The sequence below is a fragment of the Abramis brama genome, assembly GCF_963993115.1.
Source record: "Abramis brama genome assembly, chromosome: 12".
In the NCBI taxonomy this organism is placed as follows: Eukaryota; Metazoa; Chordata; class Actinopteri; order Cypriniformes; family Leuciscidae; genus Abramis; species Abramis brama.
Window position 1 is genome coordinate 11672162 of NC_139974.1, and position 19955 is coordinate 11692116.

The 19955-nt window shown below is 37.5% G+C and overlaps 2 protein-coding genes and 1 long non-coding RNA gene across 6 annotated transcripts in view; 2 read left to right on the top strand and 1 right to left on the bottom strand.

The window, feature by feature from the left end:
- Window positions 1-3339, top strand: part of LOC311093517 — a 28173-nt gene extending 24834 nt beyond the window's left edge. For both annotated transcript variants that reach the window (XR_014608430.1, XR_014608431.1), the window contains exons 5-6: window positions 248-388; window positions 2906-3339. This is a non-coding gene — a long non-coding RNA (uncharacterized lncRNA). The remainder of the gene's footprint in view (window positions 1-247; window positions 389-2905) is intronic.
- Window positions 3340-7344: 4005 nt separating this feature from the next.
- On the top strand, window positions 7345-11320 carry LOC311093600 (uncharacterized protein). 3 transcript variants are annotated; one of them, XM_084131120.1, is made up of 2 exons: window positions 7345-7485; window positions 8781-11320. In XM_084131120.1, exon 2 carries the CDS (start codon window positions 8850-8852, stop codon window positions 9984-9986), a length of 1137 nt encoding a protein of 378 aa, XP_083987246.1. In that variant the 5' UTR covers window positions 7345-7485; window positions 8781-8849; the 3' UTR covers window positions 9987-11320. The 3 variants fall into 3 exon arrangements, with proteins under 3 accessions (XP_083987246.1, XP_083987247.1, XP_083987248.1); XM_084131121.1 differs by having other exon boundaries at window positions 7349-7480; XM_084131122.1 differs by lacking the exon at window positions 7345-7485 and adding an exon at window positions 7619-7708.
- Window positions 11321-11421: 101 nt separating this feature from the next.
- Window positions 11422-19090, bottom strand: vamp1a (vesicle associated membrane protein 1a). Its single transcript, XM_084131123.1, has 6 exons — window positions 18949-19090; window positions 18701-18716; window positions 17411-17531; window positions 16758-16916; window positions 13744-13795; window positions 11422-13158 (listed from the first exon to the last, which is right to left on the bottom strand). Coding segments are annotated over exons 2-6 (351 nt in total). The 5' UTR covers window positions 18703-18716; window positions 18949-19090; the 3' UTR covers window positions 11422-13141.
- Window positions 19091-19955: the final 865 nt, after the last annotated feature.

The following is a 19955-nucleotide window of genomic DNA, read 5'->3' on the forward strand; positions in this document are numbered from 1 at the left end:
AATAAAAAAAATTTTATGCCTCGATTGAGTGCATTCATTTTTTATGTGCATTTTTAGAATTTATGCGCATCATGGAATTGTTTTCATTCAGCATTTTTGTTTTGTTTTATGCAAGATCCCAAAATGCGCAAAAAAATTGGTGAATGGAAACTTAGCTATTCATAAGTGTGTATTATGGCAAAATTGTCCAAGTAAAAATTGACCAAGTAACATATAAATCACAAGTATTTCATTTATATTGCTGTAGATTTTCTGCTGCCAGGTGTTTCTGGAACTTAGTGTCCATGAAACAAAGATGGCTGCCTCACGTACTTCAGGGAATCCTATAGCCTACCAGCTGAGCATATTCACCCTTGAGATGAGTCGGAATCAACATAGCTTTCTCAAGGTATTATTATCTGTTCATATACTATATCTGTCACGTGTAGTTCTCTTTTGGTTTTGTTTTCTCTGTGTTATGTTCCTGTTTTACCTGTGTTTCCTTTGGTAATTCATTGAGTTTGCCTGTCTATTCAAGCCTTGAGTTTTCTTTTTGACTTTGTCCTGTATTGTTTATGGTATTGGTTGTATTTCTCCGTGTTCTACTGAGTGTTTGTCATTAAAGACTGATCTTTTGGCTTTTATTACAGCCGTCGCATTACAATCTCGTAAAATAATAATAATAATACATTTTACACAGAACAATTAATTTTATTTACTCTTAAAAGTATATCATAGATATGTATAGAATATGTAAGATATATAAAAAGTAATTGCATTAAAAAGTGATTGCAAAAAAACTAAATATTATTTTTTATTAATTTCCCTCCTAATTTTTTGTTGTTATTATTATTATTGTTGTTGTTGTTTTAAATAGTATTAATTTTCATTCATTTTTCCTTCCTTTTAATTTGAGACTTTTATTGTTTCATTTTAGTATTTTTTATCATTTTTACTATTATTATTATGCACAATAAAAAGACAAATATTTTGTACAAAGGAGTCACATGATCGATGTTACAAATTTATTTTTTGCTTAATGACCTAGAAATACGCACAATCTTAAGTTTTTTTAAACTCAACATAGGTAATAACTTAATTTTTTTATTTTATCATCATTATTGTTTTAAAATAAAAAATGCATTTCCTACTGATTTCCAGATTTAAATCCCATATGTCTAGTGTGGTCTCAGATTATCGGCCCCCACTGTATATTGTTAAAAACTAAGTAGGCTATAGGATTATTATGTAACCTACTAGCTCATATAAATGTACCATATTACATACAGTCTGAATTGAAATGTGTAACCTAACATGTATGCACAGTTTCCTCAAACAGCCTTTAATGAGTTGTCATTAGATCAGATCTTTCTGTCAAAGGAGTTTAGTATAATGCAGCATGATGGCTGGTGACACTTTTTATTACTGCAAGGGTAATCACCTCAAAGCTTTTGTTGTCTGGGAGAGGAATCTCTCTTTCTCTCCATCTCCCAAAATGATCTTTAACTCCCAATCTCCCAATCTATCCCATATTGTCTCATCTGTTCCATTTCACACACAAAGACACCCTTCCAAGCCTTGAGATCAATCACAAGGTGTTATGACTGTTCTTGCGTTCGAGTGCCAGACATTGCTGTGGGGGGGGAGGAAGAGAGAGAGAGAGAGAGAGAGAACGGCAGATATTCTATGGACAAAATGCAGGAGAGTAGGAGAAGAAGGGTGTGGGGGGGTGGGGGGTGGGGGTGTTGGTTAGAGGAAGCGGAGCGAGACGCGGAGGCAGGAACAGTGACGACAGGGAGCAGCACTAGGTCTGAACGTCCACAGCACACGCTGGTTGGGTGCGTTAGTGTTTAGGTGACACTGATTTATGATGCTGGGGGGATTAGACATGGTTTCTGTCGGGCGGGAGGAAGGAGTAATGAGAGGAAGGGAGGGAGAAACGGAGAGAAAGGGAAGAGAAGAGGGGACGGCATCAGATAATGGTGGGCTGCTCAAAGCGCACCTATCTCATGATCGCCACGAGTGTCACAGCATCAACGCCACGCTAGGAGAGAGAAGAAGAAGAGAGGAGAGCGCGGGGGGAGATAGAAGTCAAACAGGGATGGAGGAAACTAGTTTATCGTACGGCTCTAAGGAAGCGAACGTCGGATTGCGCTCGGGAGACACTATAGCGGATTTCGTGACAACTCTTTAAGTGTATAACATACGAGGTGCACCGTGCATGTCCGTGAGCGCGTGTTTAGCCATAAATTAGGTTGGGACGAGCAGGAATAGTGAGCAAAAGACTGCAGAAGAAGAAGCAGCAGTGCTGTTTCGACTTCCATGTTCGGCTTTTTAAACGTTTGACTTTGCCTTATAACCCTGCAAACTGTTGTTTTTTCCATGCATGCCTTTCCAAAATCTGCCTTTTTGTCTGCCGTTTCCCCCTCCACTCTTCTTTGGAAAGAGCCTTAAAACTGGGGCACTACGAGACCGAGACAGACAGAGGAAGAGAGAGCAGCGTTTGCAGTTTTCTGGGACTACGTGCTTTCTATACATCTTAGATCCGCAACGCGCCGCCTATGCCGTACGATCTACCGCACAAAGGCCAGGCGGTTTATGATACGCCTCGCACATTTATAGATATATGCCGCTGGCGTACACACCGATGCCTCTGTGTTTGTGGCTTGGCAGAAAAGGAGGGCAGCCAGAGAGAGAGGGCAGAGACAGTTTGCTGGCAGTGCATATCTGTCTTTGAGTTCATTCGGTTCAAGCGTCGTGCTCGGTGTCTGCCACCAGGGGGCCGGACTGAACAAACTGCGCACTCTTTTATGGTGCTGAAGCAGAGATGCTAAGCCTTAATTTCAGCGTTAATTAGGCAGTTGCTGTCAATTCCTGAGGGTTCAAATGAGTTTAATATGTTAAACCTTGTTTCTGTTTGCCACAGGTCGCAGCCTCCAGACATCCGGAGACGTCACTCGATTCGGAGAAGAAACCGTCATTGTGAGGTCGATTCATTTACTTTTTCTTTCTGCAAATCTGACAAAGGTACGTAGGACGGTAATGAAGTGTCCTCATCCAAGATCAATTGTTATTATCAATAATGTTCAAAAGTTTGGGGTCGGTAAGATTTAATCACGTTTGTCTCTTATACTCACCAAAGCTGCATTTATTTGATCGAAAATACAGTAAAAATTTGTAATTTTACAAATGTCTTTGTCACTTTTGCTAAATTTAATTTGTTTAAAAAAAAAAAAACTTACGCTTACAGACCCCAAATTATGTAAGCGTATGTGTATATATATATATATATCAGTATATCATAAGGTGTGGTAAATTATACTTTTTTAATAAAAATAATAAAATAAATAATAAAAAGTCTGTCATAAATCTGTGGTCTTAATTATTTCTGTATATCTACTTGAGAATGTACAATGAAATCCTAGTCTATGACATGCAATTTGTGGGAAAAACTTTGCTGAGATTCTTTTAATGAACCTTTAAGTGACGCTGCATTCAAACGAACCCAGAGCGGGAATTTAATTTCCCCCTCACTTTTGAGTTCATCTAAATACTTTGAATTTGAACTAGTGTACGTCTGTGTCCCTGAGACCCTTAACCTGTGATGTCTTAAAGGTCACAGGTGAGGTCCTTGGGAACACAGCTGTATATGATGACATCATTGCAAAGACATCATTACCAAACTAGGTAACTTCTAATGAATTCGTAGATTTTGTCTATTGCGTGACCTTCAGATGTTTCCTCTGAACACGTCTTGTGTCGTGACTGACGTTACCACAAGCACGCCATCGGCACGACTGTTTGACTGTGATTTTAAACTCGCTTTGCTACTTCTACTCCACATTACCTGAAACGGCTCCACAGATTTCCAGACAGCAGTGACGTCAGCTTCAGACCACTTTGACGCAGCTGTCGGGGACGGTGCCGATTGGCTGACTTTGTGCCCTGACCACTCGGAGCGACCAATCCAAATCCAGCCTAGGTTCACGACCCCTATACATTTCTCCTGAGGCTTCGATGTGGATCTGCTCCATGAAACCATTTTACGGGCTAGCCTGCCATCTTGTGCTCATTATTGCCAAACGCTTTGGTGATGGATGTTGCCCCGGAGCAGCTCGTACGAGACATGGTGTTTTTCTGCAGTGAAGATAATTGTATTTTACAGCTACGAGACAGAGTGAACATAAAGAGAGTGTATATGCGTTGTTTTTTCCCCCAATTAGATATAGTTTGATACTATGTAGGCTGTTGTTGTTAACACTTAATATGTTTCACATGGAGCATAGTTCAGATGTGATTTTTTATGCATCCTTGATGATCTTATTGTATAAATTCATTTAGACATTGGTTCTGCATTGTGCAACCTGAAAATAAACCATTAAATCTGATGTGAAATGTTGTGCAGTGGCCTGAAAATCAAAGCAAACCTGTATATATAAACCATATTATATAATCTGCGTCACATTTTCTCCCAACCATATGTTCATGTCTTTTGTTCTATCAGTGCCTCAAACCATGAAACCAAACAGTTATGATTAAGTTATACGCAAAGCACAGGCTCTCTCCAAAAAGTCCCCTGGATCTGAGTAGGCAAAGAGAAACAGTCCCACTCCTTTCTGCTGGTGTTTCGAGACATCAGATACGGAACATCAGCTTTCACCATCTGGTATGCAGTGGATTCGTTCGACAGTCACACCAGAAATCTGTTTCACGACGACGCGAACGAACTGAGATTGAGCATTGAAATCAGCAGGTGGTCTTTTAATGTTATGTTTCAGACAAACACATGCAGGGTACCAAATAACCTTTTTTTTCTACGGCGTAAGACCCTCACCATTTTCAAGCATGAACTGGTGTGTGTGTTTGCCTATATTTTGAGGAAAGCAATTTGTTCCTTAACAAATGTCTCGTTTTAAGATACGAGGCAGAGAAAATATACAATTTCACATTGTGTTTGGAAAGATGGGAACATAAAATGCAGAAGAAATCATTTGAAGTGAGATGAGGGCCATCAGTGCCTACAAACCATGTTCTTCTTTCCCATGCAGGGCCTGAAGGAGGTTTCCCTGCTTTTGATAATGGGGAATCTCACCATGCGTAATGGGGAACTTCAGCACCCATCAGAGACTATTTTCACATCTTGACAATCATTTTCTAGTGCTTTTCTACACTGCGATGTGTTTAATGGAGGAGAGACATTCTCAGGAAACGTACAAATTCAGTCGCAATATTTGATAGAATATCAGCCCCATTCATCACCATACATTTGAATGGATTATGAAGTGCTGTACAAATCAATAAATGCAATCAAAAGTAAATGTTATTCTTTTATTGCCGTAGTTTTTTTCTTTTTCTAAAATGCTTTATGCATTTAATTTGTCTCTCTTGAACCCTGATACGCTGTAATATTTGCTTCCTTTAAAAAATAATGATTTGATCTTTCTGGCATCACATTTAAGGCAGTGACATTAAAAAAAAACGCTGACAGCATAGTTCAAATGGAGGTAAATGTATTCTTTATTAATATTCCATTCGTTTATTCTTATATTGGCCTTTCTTTACAAAAAAAAAAAGTATAATTCAAGTTCTATTTAAAAGTTTTTATCACATAAACTTAAAAGCTCAAGTGTACTTTCCAAGTACACTTTATGTGGTAAGTATTGTGTACGATTTCAATACTTCCTGGCACTTTTCAGTTTTTGAAAGTTTATTTGGCTTATTGGATATTAGTTTATGGATATTTTTATTGAACACACTCTAAATTCAGTGCGTACTTAAAGTGAAAAAAATATATATACTAGTAAACTAAGTATAATATTAAGTTCACTTAAAGAAAACCTAAGTATACTTGCTGTAAAGCTATTATTAAACTAGTATATTTTACTGAAAGTGTGCTTTCATAAACAAAAACGAAGTATATAACTAAATTAACAGTCTACCTTAAGTTAACTTTTTATTTTTTATTGCAACTGCTTAGCTAAGTTTACTTATTAAAATTAACTTTGTAAGGGAAGCTCTTCCTAAAGCTGACTTGTTGTTATAAACTTGAACATGAAGATAAGATAGTATGAAAGACATGGTGGAGTATACCTTAAAAATCCATAATGTGTGAAAAAAGTATTTAGGCTGTATATATAGAGGAATCACAACTAAGCAGAATAGGCTATTTACAATTTTATTATCTCTCAAATACAAGTATTGGGCAAATATAAGCCAAGTATTCTTAAGTAGGCTATAGGTCTATAATTTTGTTAAATATGTCTATGCTGAGTCTGACTTGTGACTTTTTCATATTTTTATTCTTTCATTTTATTATTATGTATCTTGTTGTAATAGGCCTATGTGTGCACTATATATCTGGAAGCTTCATTACCAAGAAAAAATCCTTTTTTCGGTTTCAGTTAAAGGAGATTGACAGTATACTCTCTTATTTTTAGTTAAAAAGAAGTATAGGCCTACTAATAGCACACTTGAATAAGTTACATGTATAACTCTAAAAAATGCTGGGTTGTTTCAACCCATGTTTGGGTCAAATATGGATAAACAGCGTCGTTAAAATTTTAAACCCAACGGTTGAGTTTGTCTTTGTAAACAACCCAGCATTTTTACAGTAGCCTTATATACTGTGTGCGTGTGTATCTGTACATACACACACACACACACACATAAATTAGTTTAGGCTTTTAGATAATTTCTTATTGTGGTAAATCTCTGTTTATGGGGACATTATTTACCATAAAAAATAGTGATTAAACAATTTATTTACTACTATATATTTAGCCTACTATTTACGCATATTATTTCTATGATTATTATGATTATTTTACCCCTTGTAATTTCAGCTGTTTTGCTCTTTTCTCTTTCAACCAGATCCCTCTCCCTGAAATCCCGCCCCCAAGATATGCCAGCAAACCGGATGTTCGCAAAGCGAAACGCGGCAAATGATTGAAAAGAATAGTGCGTTTCTCATTGGCTAAAAAGGGCGGCAGCTCTTTTTGTGTGTGTGTGTGTGTTTAGAGAGAGACATGTGAAATCTCAAGCCATTTAGCTGTATCTGTCAGACAATAGGTGCATTTTACGTGTTATTCAAAAAATGTCTTTAAAAAAATAAATAAAGATAGGCCTTTAAAAAAAAAAACACTTTTGCAGGTTACTTGTCAGCAACTCATAACTGGAATTATTGTATCCTTGTGTTCTTTAGCTATACAGTAATATAGCTTGAATTATTTGGATCTGTCACACTACATTCACAGTTTCACACAAACACAGCTTGTTTATTTGTTTATTTAATTTGACTCATTCATTCTTCGCGCTTGCGCACTCCAGTACAGAGGGCGGCGCTGTGCCATGAACCGTCGGCGCCGAGCGAGAGACGAGGAAGAACAGGCATTGCCTTTCAAATAATCACAGTCGCCCGCCCACTGTCCGATGCTGTTTGCATCGAAAATATTGTCGAATGCATGAAAAAGATCATCTCTGCTGTTGTGAAAGCGCTTTACGAGTAAGGTGCGTTGTGTTTCGAATATTTGCCGATTTTTAATATCGAACGAATGAAAGCCGTCTCTTTTTCCATTGAAAAGTTGTCTTAGTCGGGTTAGCAGGCTGCTAACAAAAATCGCCAGTGCCTCACATTTTACCTGGAACTACAAAAGCTCGCGGGCTTCACTGTACATGATGGCAGCAAGTCTACAGCATCCGCTCTTTTATGCGTGTCATACTGCATGAAATCGTGTGTATTTCGAAATTATTCTCACAAAGTTTGCGTTATTTCTCCATATATTTTTAAAAGCAAGTAGAATGTTATCGTCAATATTTTTTTGTAATATGTAAGATCTCGCGGTATAAAACGATGCATTTTTTTCCTGCTGTAATAAAGATGTCCATTTGCATCCATTAAGCATGCATGAAGTACGCTAGCAACGCGCTTGAACTTCTGTAGCGTGTTCTGTTGTAAATACTGTGATGGGTTTTTTCTATTGTCTTGTGTCTTCAAACAGCGCTACAAAAGATTCGGTCAGTTTTAAATAAACTGCTCCCAAAATGATCAAAAAAATCACCAATGCACCTCATACCCCTTCCATTCTTATAAAATATTTTTCAGTGAGTGCATTTCTATATTTAAATACTTGTGTATATTTAATATTAATGTAGACATTTTTGCTCTTTGATTCTCAGCTAAAGTACTCCATTTAATTTGGTTGAGAAACTTAATTTACTTCCGTGTATACTATAAATATTTTTTTCTTTTACTGTAATATAATACTCTAATAGTATTAACAATTATATTTTTTATGAATAAATTAAATAAATGAATTCAGTGAAGTTGTATAATGACTCCCCAAACACTGCAGCCATGTCCAAATCATCTCATTTAAAAGAATATATTGTAAATAAATATAGTTTTGTTTGTTTACCTGGCCTGTAAAGTCTAATAATGTTTAAATGTTTTCAAATGTGCTTTTTTCCTTTCATTCATTTAATTTTCATCTGGCTAGGTCTGCAGTAAATTATTTATCTTCTAAAATAAAGTTTGAGAAAACAAAAATAAAGTGGGTTCATAGAGGTTGGTGTATGAAACTTTAGATTTTTCCCCCATGAAAATACAGGGCACGTAAAAACATCTTTAATTTGTGTTGTCATACGTTTGCACAAAAATATTTTTTTTTTAATGGAAATGGTAAATTCTGGATTTGGAGGGAAAACAATGTGAGGTTATTGGAAGTTGTCTTTTCAAGCACTTAATTCAGATGTTTTGCATCTTAAAGTAAAACCTGTTTTTCCTCTCCTCTTGTTGTTTTCAGAATCTCAGCACCAAATAGACAAGTGTGGCACTGATACGCCTGAAGTTGGGAGCGAGAAGCAACGCCGTGATGGAGGTTGAGAATAAAGAAGGATCTGAGAGCCCTCTGCCCAACGGCAGCACCCATCCACCCAAACGTGGAAGAGGCAGACCACGAGGGTCGCTCAATAAGAAGTTCACTGCCGAGAAAGCGCCGACACACAATGCCAGGCCATCGAAAAAGGTGGACTTCTTTTCTCCTGACATAGTCTTAAAGAACAAGGTGAAGAAACGTGGTCGACCAAAGAAGATAAAAATGCCCGGTAGGCCGAGAAAGATCCCTCTCACGCCTGAGGAGGAATCAGAGAGACTTAACAGGTTGAGTTTACAACGCAAGCGAAAACTGTCAAAGCCCCTCGGGAGACCCCGCATTCATCCCATCGCAGAAGGCCCCAAAGAAAAAAGGGGAAGAGGAAGACCTCGCAAATCTGACGATCTGGGTAAGCAAAGTAGTGGCGAAATCAGCCTCGACGCTAACGGCTCTCCACGAAAGAGAGGGAGGCCGATGGGCACGATGAAGAGGAAGAGGGGTCGGCCCGCAGGTTCTGCCAAGATTCCCTCAGATGGGACCCCAAAAAGGAGAGGCCGCCCTCCAGGCTCGGCCAACAAGGTGAAGAAGATTCAGCGGGCCGACGGAACTCCTCGAAAGAGAGGCCGACCCCCAGGCTCTGGCACCAAACCGAAGATCATTCGACGGAACGCAGATGGCACTCCTCGAAAGAGGGGCCGGCCTCCAGGTTCTGGAAAGAAAGTCAAGATTGTCGAAAAGAAAGTCGGAGATGTTCCCCGCAAGAGAGGCCGACCACCCGGTTCAGGCAAAATCAAGGCTCGCACCTCAGAAGGTGGAGACGCAGAAGGGGCGAACGCCGACGGCGCCGCTCCACGCCGTAAGAGAGGTCGTCCGAGCAAAGTCAGACTGGCGGTCGTGCTCGAAAAACTCCCCTCGGCGTTACCGGAGGATGAAGAAGAGGAGACCGACGCGCCCTCTCCCAAACAGTCCCGCACCTCTGACGACTCGTCGCAAAATCAGAACGATGAAGAAGAGACCAGGGCGAGCGAGAACGACGCAGACCCGGAAGACGAAGAGGAAGACGACGCCATCGATTGTTCAAAAGTGAACAACACTAGTGAGAACGAGATGGTGGGCAAATTCAAAAAAAAGAAATGAAAAGATAGGGGGGGGCTTCATTGAAAATTGGTGGGTATATTTTTCGAAGGGTTTTAATAGGCTATGTCAATAATGTTTTTGCAATTATTTTTTTTTTTAATCTGATAAGTGTGCTTTTGGTGTTGCCTGCCATGCCAGACTGTATTGTTTTCCTCTTTCTTTTTAAGCTCATTATTAACCGAAATGTTTGCTCACAATGTGATGGAGCACAATTGATTTATTTTATTATTATTATTATTATTATTATAATATTTTTTTTGCATGGGGAAAAAAATTGCAAAATTTTTAAGCATGCAAAATCGAAGGACAAGTATGTAGCCTGTTAACATCACGGGATCCTAAAAGATGATGCACAATTAACGGTTCCATTGAAAACGTTACCATGCTAAGCACACCTTATTTGCTACCAATGGTTTGTGCCAACAATTTCAAAGCAACTACCAAACCAGACTGTTTCAGATGTACTGTCTTCATACCTGTACAGTAGTCCGTGTGCACAGGCTCTTAAACTCAAGGCTTTTTAATTCAAATCGCCCAGATGGTTTTAATTTGACGTAGTAGTGGCTGTGGAAAAATCTGCGGCTTTTCGACGACGGTTAAGTGCGTCTTTGCTGTAGTTTTATTTCTTTTATCATCGTTCATACTTCAACTCTGTAAAACCAACCCCGCCGAGTTCAGTGTTTTATAGTGAAACAGTCTCATTTTCTACTTTTTATCATCCGAGTTGCCTGATAGTTTGGTCATTTATAGTTGTCGAGTGCATAGTTTACGGCACCCCCTCATTTTTTGCTCAAATAATGTGATTGCTTCTTTAAGACATGCCTTTGTTTTTCAAAATGTGAATACATTCATATTCTGCTTTGACAAGTCTTCATGGGTCCTGATTTTAAAATTTTCCTTTGTATGGCTTTTTATATACATCTCTTGTCTTTTTGAACTTTTTCTCATTTAACCATTTTTTCCCCCTCTTGATTTGCTTAGTTTGTGTAAAACCGTATAGATTTATCTTGTTATAAACTGTAGATCTTGTCTTGATTAATTTTCATGTATTATTTAGTTTTAATCTGTATGTACCAGTAGATGCTGAAAACAGATTGTTTTAGGAGAAATCATGCATCTAGAAGTGTTTTCATGTTAATAAAACCTGTTACGGTTCCGACATGATGGTTCAATAGACGTTATGTGCATTTCATGTACACGCTTTCTAATTAGGTTTCTCATCTGTGTTGTAGTACGAAACATTTCTGTATCGCCGCTTTGTGTGAATCATTTCACTTTGTGATTTGAATGAGCATTGTTGCCGATTAATAACCAATTAAACCATACCATATTCACCAAGCCTCGTGACATTCATTTATGTTTTGCGCGTGAGCTGATCCGACGCTCAACTCGGAAGTGACTTTCCAAATAAAAACTACAGACGGGGAGGAGCAAGTAACAGCATCAGCACTTTATTAGAATCAGCACATGGTGGGCAAGCAGACATGCTTTAAAATGAACCACTAGTTAGCAGCTTAGCTTCAAATGATCAGGGACAGGGTGTTATTTTATGCAGCTCTGCAGCACATATTTACAAATGAATAGTTTGCATAAAACACAATGTATTCAGGAGTTTTTTGTTTTTTTTTAAAGAGAATGACATTCACTGCCCTGCATTAGGTTTGCAATTTGGGTTAATGCTTAATGTAGGGGATGTTATTCACACAGATGGTACACATCAATAAGAGCAAATATTCTTAGATTTAGGTGCTGGACAATATGTCCTTAATACCAAAACAAAACAAAAGTCCTCTCAAACTTACAATCGTTATAACGAAGGTGGTTAAAGTGCCCATGTATATTTAACACAAACACATGCAGAGGTACATCCCTGAACATTGTCGTCTCCAGTGCTGATTACGTATCCGCTTCCCACACTGAATCCCAAATATTTACAAAGACATTAAATCACATTATCAGTTATCTTCCAAGTTTGCATATCAGTAGTTGTTCATTCAACCTAAAACATCATGGTGCCAGTAAAGTCAGGAGAAGTTTAACACTCGTTTTACCCATTTTTTCTTTTATCGGTCACGTTTCGTTAAGACGTGGACCACACTTTCGCACAAAATCTCAAATATAGAAATATTAATAAATAAAAAATAGAACATAGTAAAAATCTCAAACCAAATTTCAGTCACATTATTTTCTATTGTGGTCACAGCTAAAATCTTAAATCTCCATATATAGTGAGATTGATTGATGATATTCCATTGATATTACGTTTTTTTTCACCCATTCCTGTTTGTTCCTCCAGACTCAACTGATCTGGCTGACATGAACAGTGCATCAAAGAGCAAAAGTGTCGATTTATGATCAGATATTCCCCTCAAGTCGACTGCAGACTCCTCCTCACTTTTTAAATGTGAAAATTAATTATAAAAATGCATCATCCAAGAAATGTTTAACATTATGATGTGGAAGGAAATACCCTATCTTTAAGACATTTAACACACATGGTAACTGCTCTATTTAAAGTCATTCAGGTTTTTACAGGAAATCAGGTATGTTAGGAAATGAAAACAAGTTGCTGTTAGGAATTTATATGGAGGAGGGCTAAAACAATTAAAAAAAAACCCAGGCTAATGAATTTTTTACTTCCTGTAACTTCTCATTGCAGTTGCACTTTGTTAATACCGTAATGATAGATCACAACAGTTGTTTCTGGGTAAACTAGTACACTTTTGTTTGTTTTTTGTGCATAAATGCATGACTTGATCCTAAACTCAAATTGATCTTTGTGTTTCGTTCTCCCTCTTTAGTTATTCATGGGTTCATTTGGACAACGCTAGAAACCTATATTATTGCATCACCCATTGTTTTTGCCTTGAAAAGGACCAACGCATTCTCCAATCCAAAACCGTACGTAGATAGTCCTAACCGAAGGAGTTTTTGAGTAAGCTCGGGCACTGTTGCAAAGCACTCAAGAGAGGTACAAAGAAATGCAGTGACAGACAAAGGGAGGGAGAGGCACTGCGTCAATGACTGCACACACACGCACACACACACGCTCATACACACGGTGGATTCAATGAAAGGCATTGGTGGGGAGAAAAGGGGGGGGTGGAGTTCACACAAAGCCAGAGTCTCCTGTCCTTGTGTGTCCCACGAGAGGCTCAGTAGTAGAAGTACACTGGAAAAAAAGACAAGAAAAGAGAAATAAATCATTGAAATTGGTTAGTCCAGGCAAGAAATTAGGCTTAGGCATAAATCTAGGGCTTATTTATAAAACGTGCGTACACACAGAATTGACCTTAGAGTGTGCGTATGCTAAAGTCCACGCCAACGTTCAGATTTATATAAACGGTTTGACGTGGTCGAAGTGCTGCAAATCTTGCCGCTTCTGAAGTAAAGCATTTGGACGTTGACATCTGCTCATTTATATGCAAATGACATTAATTAGGGGGCGTTTACAAGGCGGCGATCTGAAACCATTCACATGTGCACAATTTCAAGATCATATGCGATTTATAGATTTCACATCTGGAAGAGTTTTTTCTCTCTGAATCACACATTCACATTGGAGAGATGATCTTAGATCAAACGTAGGATGGTTTTGAGGCTACATTTTAAAATTCTTAATTCTTAATCCCAGATCAAAATGCAAGATGGCAAAACATCTTATGCTGGGAATAAAAATTCAAATTTTTACTGTTTGATTTCCATGTAAATCAGCCAACACTGGTGTTTGTGGAATTGCATTATAGTTTCTACTCACTGAAAAGGATGCCCACCAAGATGACCCCAATAATTCCCATCATGATCATCATCTGTGAAATAAAAAGAAAGAAATAGGGAAATACATTTAAACTTTAAATATGAAAAGCTAACGAATCAATTCTGTTTGAGTAATAAGATTGCATTTCATTAATAAATACAATACAATTTTGTATCTCTTTTTGTAGAGGGATAAAGACATTAGAAGTTTACACTTTATTTTAAGGTGTGCTTGTTACAGTGTAATTATACATTAATATAAGTTTAATTAACTTACGTGTACTTACTGTAGGAGTAGGGTCGGGATCAGGGATTGGTTTAGGGTTAGTTGCATGTAATTATGCATAATTTACTGTTATTCCTATAATAAGTACATGTAATGTGCAACAAGGACACTGTAAAATAAATTGTTACCCATTAGAATTCCAAAATGAAGATGATCATTTATTTAAGATCAAATGTTTTTAATCAAACAATTAACTGTTCGGCTACAACATAGATACCTTTAGATACATTTTAAATAAATAAAAATAAATAAATAAACTAGTGCTGTCAAATCGATTTATCACATCTAACATAAAGGTTTGAAAACACACACACACACACACACACACACACATATATATATATATATATATATATATATTTGTGTGTGTGTGTATATATATACACACACACACACACACACATATGTATTATGTATTACATATTATATATTTACAAACTTTTATGTTAGATGCGATTAATTGCAATTAATCGATTTGACAGCACTAAAATAAAGAAATAATATTAATAATATTAATATCAAATCAAGGAAATAATATTAAAATTAATTGTTGTTTTGTACTTTTGTTTTTAAGACATTCATTAGAATATTAATTTGATTACTTTAGATAAAAAAAGTCCCTATATCAGTGCTGTACAAGTTATTAGATTATAAATATTTTTATTTATCCAGCAGTTTACATTACAAGTGACAGAGAAGAGTAACGTTTCCGTTTATGAATTATAGGCACATTTTTGATCGATTCCTTAATTGTTTTTATTTTATCTTTGAAAAAAAGGGTACGATACTAAAACATTTTTAAAGCATCTTTCCATTTTCCCTTTTCCTAGTTACATTTCTTCTTTTGGGAAGAGTATGACATGCTATACTCTGTTTTAAACGGCATTTCGCTATTTTTTAAAATGATTTTGCATGCGGCTTTTCTGACCTCATATTAACTGAGAACATGGAACATTTATACTTTTCACTTTTCATTTGTCACACCGCAGGACAATTTAAAATGCTATTTAATAAATACATAAATAAAACACAAAGACCTATATGAATGCAGATTAGCTTTAAGAATCAACATTTCTCCTTCACAAGGATGTGCTCCGCTAAAAACACAGAGAAAAGTTATAAAAAGAAAGGCTTCAGTAAGAGTAAAGAAATGCACAAAGGAGAGAGAATAATAAAGCAATCTGGTTTGGAAAGGCGGGACAGGACGAGTGAGATTAAAAGTGGGACGTTTCGGATCTGCGGATACGGAAAGAGACAGGGATATGGGAAAGGGAACGAGAGAGGAGGAGCGAAGGGGAATTATTAGAGCAGGTTACATCACAAATCACATCTGGGTTTTAATCCAGAAAGGCTGTAATCCAGATTGGGACTAGAAGCCCCCTCCCCCACCCCGCTCAGAGATGCGATTGGACGGGCAGCTGTTCGGCCATCTGGGGCGGGAGGTGGGGGGTTGGTGGAAGGGAGCAATGAATTTATTCTATCTGGAGGGGTGGAGAATGAGGGGGAGCTTATAAATCTATGCCGAGGGAATGGATTGACAGATAGCTGGATGGAGAGATAAAAAAGTAATATGTAAAGTGAGGCTGTCAGAGGACCAATGCAGGCTTGTACAAGATGTCACATATCAGAAGTGTGACATCTCTATTTAAAGGAATTTAGGAAATTAAATTATAATATGAATTCTCTATTTATAATCAAAAAATATTTAAATATTTAGATCCAAGTCATGCTCCAAAAAGGCTCTTTCTATTAATAGATGATTCATGGAATTATACGGGTAAATTATTAAAGATGATGGTGACTTCCTGATCGTCTCAGGAGTGGCTGGACTCATTGTGCTACTGCAGTATCTAAGCTTGCGTCACACAACTGCAACTCGCCTAATATATCTCGAACGCTGGCCAGCGCTGTGACTTATGGGCCGGGCTGCATTCAGGTTATATCGAAAATGAGAACGCTCCTGCTTTAGTGTTGAGTCAGCTGAGCCATCTTTACGGCTGGCAATATAGAAACACCAAAGAAAAGGAGACACTGTTTATTTTATTAGTTTATATCAATACCAGTTATTGATGCTAAACTATAACTCCATAGGTTAATCCATAGGTTAGTCTAATATAATCATTTCGATTTTTTTAATCTTATTTAGTATTACAAGTGAACTAAAAATTTGAAGCCGATGAATTTCTGTGTAGATACTATTTTAATATTATTGATGTGCTATTATAGTTTTTATTAATATTTATATTTTTTTAGTTTTAGTTTTTTGCTTTGATTTTAATTTTAGTTTACGTTTTTAGTAATTTTGTTTTTTGTCATTTTTATAATTATAATAAAAAATGTCTAATTAGTTTTTGTTTTAGTTATTTTAGTACATCAAGTTAAACTAAATGGAAATGAGAACTGTTGACTAGACAACTTGCTGAAAAAATAAATAAAAATTATTTTATTTTTTATGGTTTTAGTTTTAGTTTAAGTTAACTACAATAACCCTGATCTTTCGTAAACCTCTTACGTTTGCCGCACTGAAGTGAATGTGACAGCTTACATAACAGTTTACAAATACATTTTGCTTATGTTTCATGAATGAGTTCAAATCTGTATTTAGTGATTTAATTCTAACAGTGAACGTATATAGGTATCTTAAAATGATTTAAATAAAATGGGACTTGAGGTCAAGGACTCCAGATGTAAATAAACAGACCCAAGCAGCTAAATTTCCCAGAGCGCACCTTCATATTCTTCCACCAGTACTTGTTTTTCAGTTTAGCGGCACTGCTCTCAAACTGTGATGCTCCGGCCTGCAGCGCATCCGCCCGGTCGTCCAGTTCTGAGAGCTTCTGATCTCTTTCCAGAACCTTGTCCACATTCACACGCATGATGTCAACCACCTGAACACATTTACAGAAGACAGACACAGACATCAGCAGCATGACATCAGAGATTCAATGTGAAACTGAAAGTCACTTTGAATGGAAATTTCTTAATGTCTTCAGACACTAAACATTGAAAGCAGTCTAGGATGAATATTGTATGAGAGTCTGGCTAGTACCTCAAAATTCTACTTCATGAAATGTTTATGGTTCCAAGAAAGTCCTACTAATAGTCCATCTAGCTTGGATAGCTTTGACTCTCTGACTCCCTCACTGCTACAATCGACAGTTTTACTAATACATAATGTCACGTCCATGTTTCCTTGAACCATAGGCCTCTATTCAAGGTCCAACATTCATGCCCACTGTGAAGAATATCTCTATCTTTGTCTCAGTTTTATTTATTAGAACAATTTCTGTTTTTTTTATTTATAAATGTTACTCTTTTTTTGAAAATTCACCTCATCCTACTTGTTCAGTATCTTATTTGAGGTCACATTGACAGGGTTTACCTCATCCACTTGGGCCTGTGTCTGTTGGAGACGACGGTTGCTGGAGAGATTGGGAGGTCCGGCAGGTGCGCCCCCCTCACCCTCTGGGGCTCCAGGGTTTGCAGCAGCATCCGGGGCAGACCTGATGGAAGAGGAGAAAGGGGTTGAGACGGGATATGTTTTAGCCTTTCTCTGCACCACTGGCTCTGCAAAGGGCTCATTCAGTCTTGTAAAATGTTCAGTCATTTCAAACAAATATTAGGCTACATCCTGTCAGTTTTAGACTATGTCATGTCATTAATTTGAAGAATTTAATTTGAATTGGGCCTCAATTCAGTAGGCCATGATGCGATAAATCTCATTGATAAAAGCCTGATAGATGTGACATTGACATTGGAAAGACATTGTCAATGAAATTTGCAATAAAAAAGCATTTTTTTAATATAAATTATATAGGCCTACAAGTTTTATTTAGGTTTATTTGAGTTTTATCACATTTAGCATTAAAAAAGCTTTATAAGTGCAAGTGAGCAAATTAGAAGGTGTGAGGGGTTCTGGTTCTAATTGAGGCTCCCAAACGAAAAAAATAAAAGTTTTATTTGAAAAAAACGTCGAACGTTTCATTAAAACGAAGCTAGTCAGAATATGCTAAATAAACACACGTACAGAAGTCGTGTTCACATCTGTAAACACAGAAACAGAAGTTGCTCGAGCACTTTGGTAGGATTAGCATTGGATGTATATCGATAAATACATACCATAATAATTAACTTTAGTGTTTTGTTTAAAACGCATTTGAAGATTATGTAGGCCTATGTGAATGAGATAGGCCTAACTGTCTTATACGGGCGCTAAAAGTCGATATGGGTTGCGCGAGACGATCATCTAGCATCATCGAACAGCCAAAATCGCACAGTTTAATGCAGATAAGTTTTATGTATGCCTGCTGTACGACCCTGATTTAATAGCATTCTCGATGCAGTTTCCCCTAAATTCCGATAGATGGAGCAGAGCACTAAAGTCTAAGCAAATTATGATGTATCAGCTATAAAATCTGAGAGATTTTGCGGTGTTTTAACGAACTGTCTAGAAAATAACCTTAGACGCTGAATTAGTTTTGGTAAATGTGATAAAGAGAACACAATAAAATAAAAAAAATATAAAAAAAAACGTTTTAATACCCCAACTATATATAGCCTATTGCATACATCTCAGGTATAAAACGTCATTTAAAAACAAAAATTCAATAAATATTGAGTTTTTGTTTTTAAGTGTATTTGTTTAAATACAGTAGAAATACAGTGCACTCACATTTTGTTGGCAGGTGCTTAATAAAACAGATCGTCGTCACCGAGATGCGGAGAGAGAGAGAGAGAGAGAGAGGATTAGTAGTCAAAAGCCAAACTTCCTATATTGACGATAAAAACATACATAAGGAAGAAAAAACCCTATGTATCCCTCGTAATAAACTCTATATCAGTGCTGTATATAATATTCCCATGAGGATGGAATCATGAAGCGATGTCTAGACCGCGTCATCACAAAAAGTGCTGCATTACCGAAAGAGCCTCAGGCGACCAAAGCCTCGAAACACAAATCCAATCTTCTGTATGAAGAGCTTCCTTCAGTTTTTCACACTGGATGCGGCTATATATCCTCCAGAGAGCACGTAGGCTATAGAAAGAACATACGCAGAAGTGACGACTTGATTAATATGACAGGATTTAACTTTTGTTAGGCTGTTAGAAATAGCAGTAGGCCTACACCAAGAGACATAAGCATGATAAACGCTTCTCTAGAACAGATTAAAACGACCAGGACGAATAAAAACAATAGTCCTCTCGTGTCCGCATGAAAGTGTATGTATGCCTGAGTGAGAGAGAAGGGGAGGGGATGAGAGAGAGAAGAGAGAAAGATCACGATCACTTTCTGTGCTCGCTCTCTCTCTCTCTCTCTCTCTCTCTCTCTCTCTCTGTAACGTTAACGGGACAGCACTGCGGTGGTTGAGCACAGTGTAGCTACACTTCCAACCCCCCTCACACTGGCCTGGGATTTTAACTGTAAGAAAGGGAGGAGAGGCACAGGCACCACCATCATCTTAGAAATGATGCACTGGAGCTTTCTGATTGCATCAACCATGATCTGCACATCTGGTCACAGTTCACTGACAACTTGTGCAATGCTTGATTCATTTATGGATGTGATAAATGCGAGCTTCCAAATCCTTCTGAGCTGTGACATGAGGTGAGATACCTCAAAACCATTATGCTAAAAGCTCTTCAGGTAGATATATAGGCCATTATAGGTTAGTATTAGTGTTGGCAGCATAAGCGGCAAACGGAAGCAGTGCAGCCAATAACAAAGCTCAGCAAAGTGCTAGAGACAGTCCGGTCGCTGTGGAAACAGCATCACTGAAATGACTGCTGAGCTCACAGTACCAATCAATGAGAGAAATATTCAGCCCTGTGCCCAAACTACGGCCAAAGAGCTGACCACTAATGGCAAAACTGTGACTCAGACAATCAACAAATATAATGAGTTGGAAACAGATTCTGTCGGACAAAAA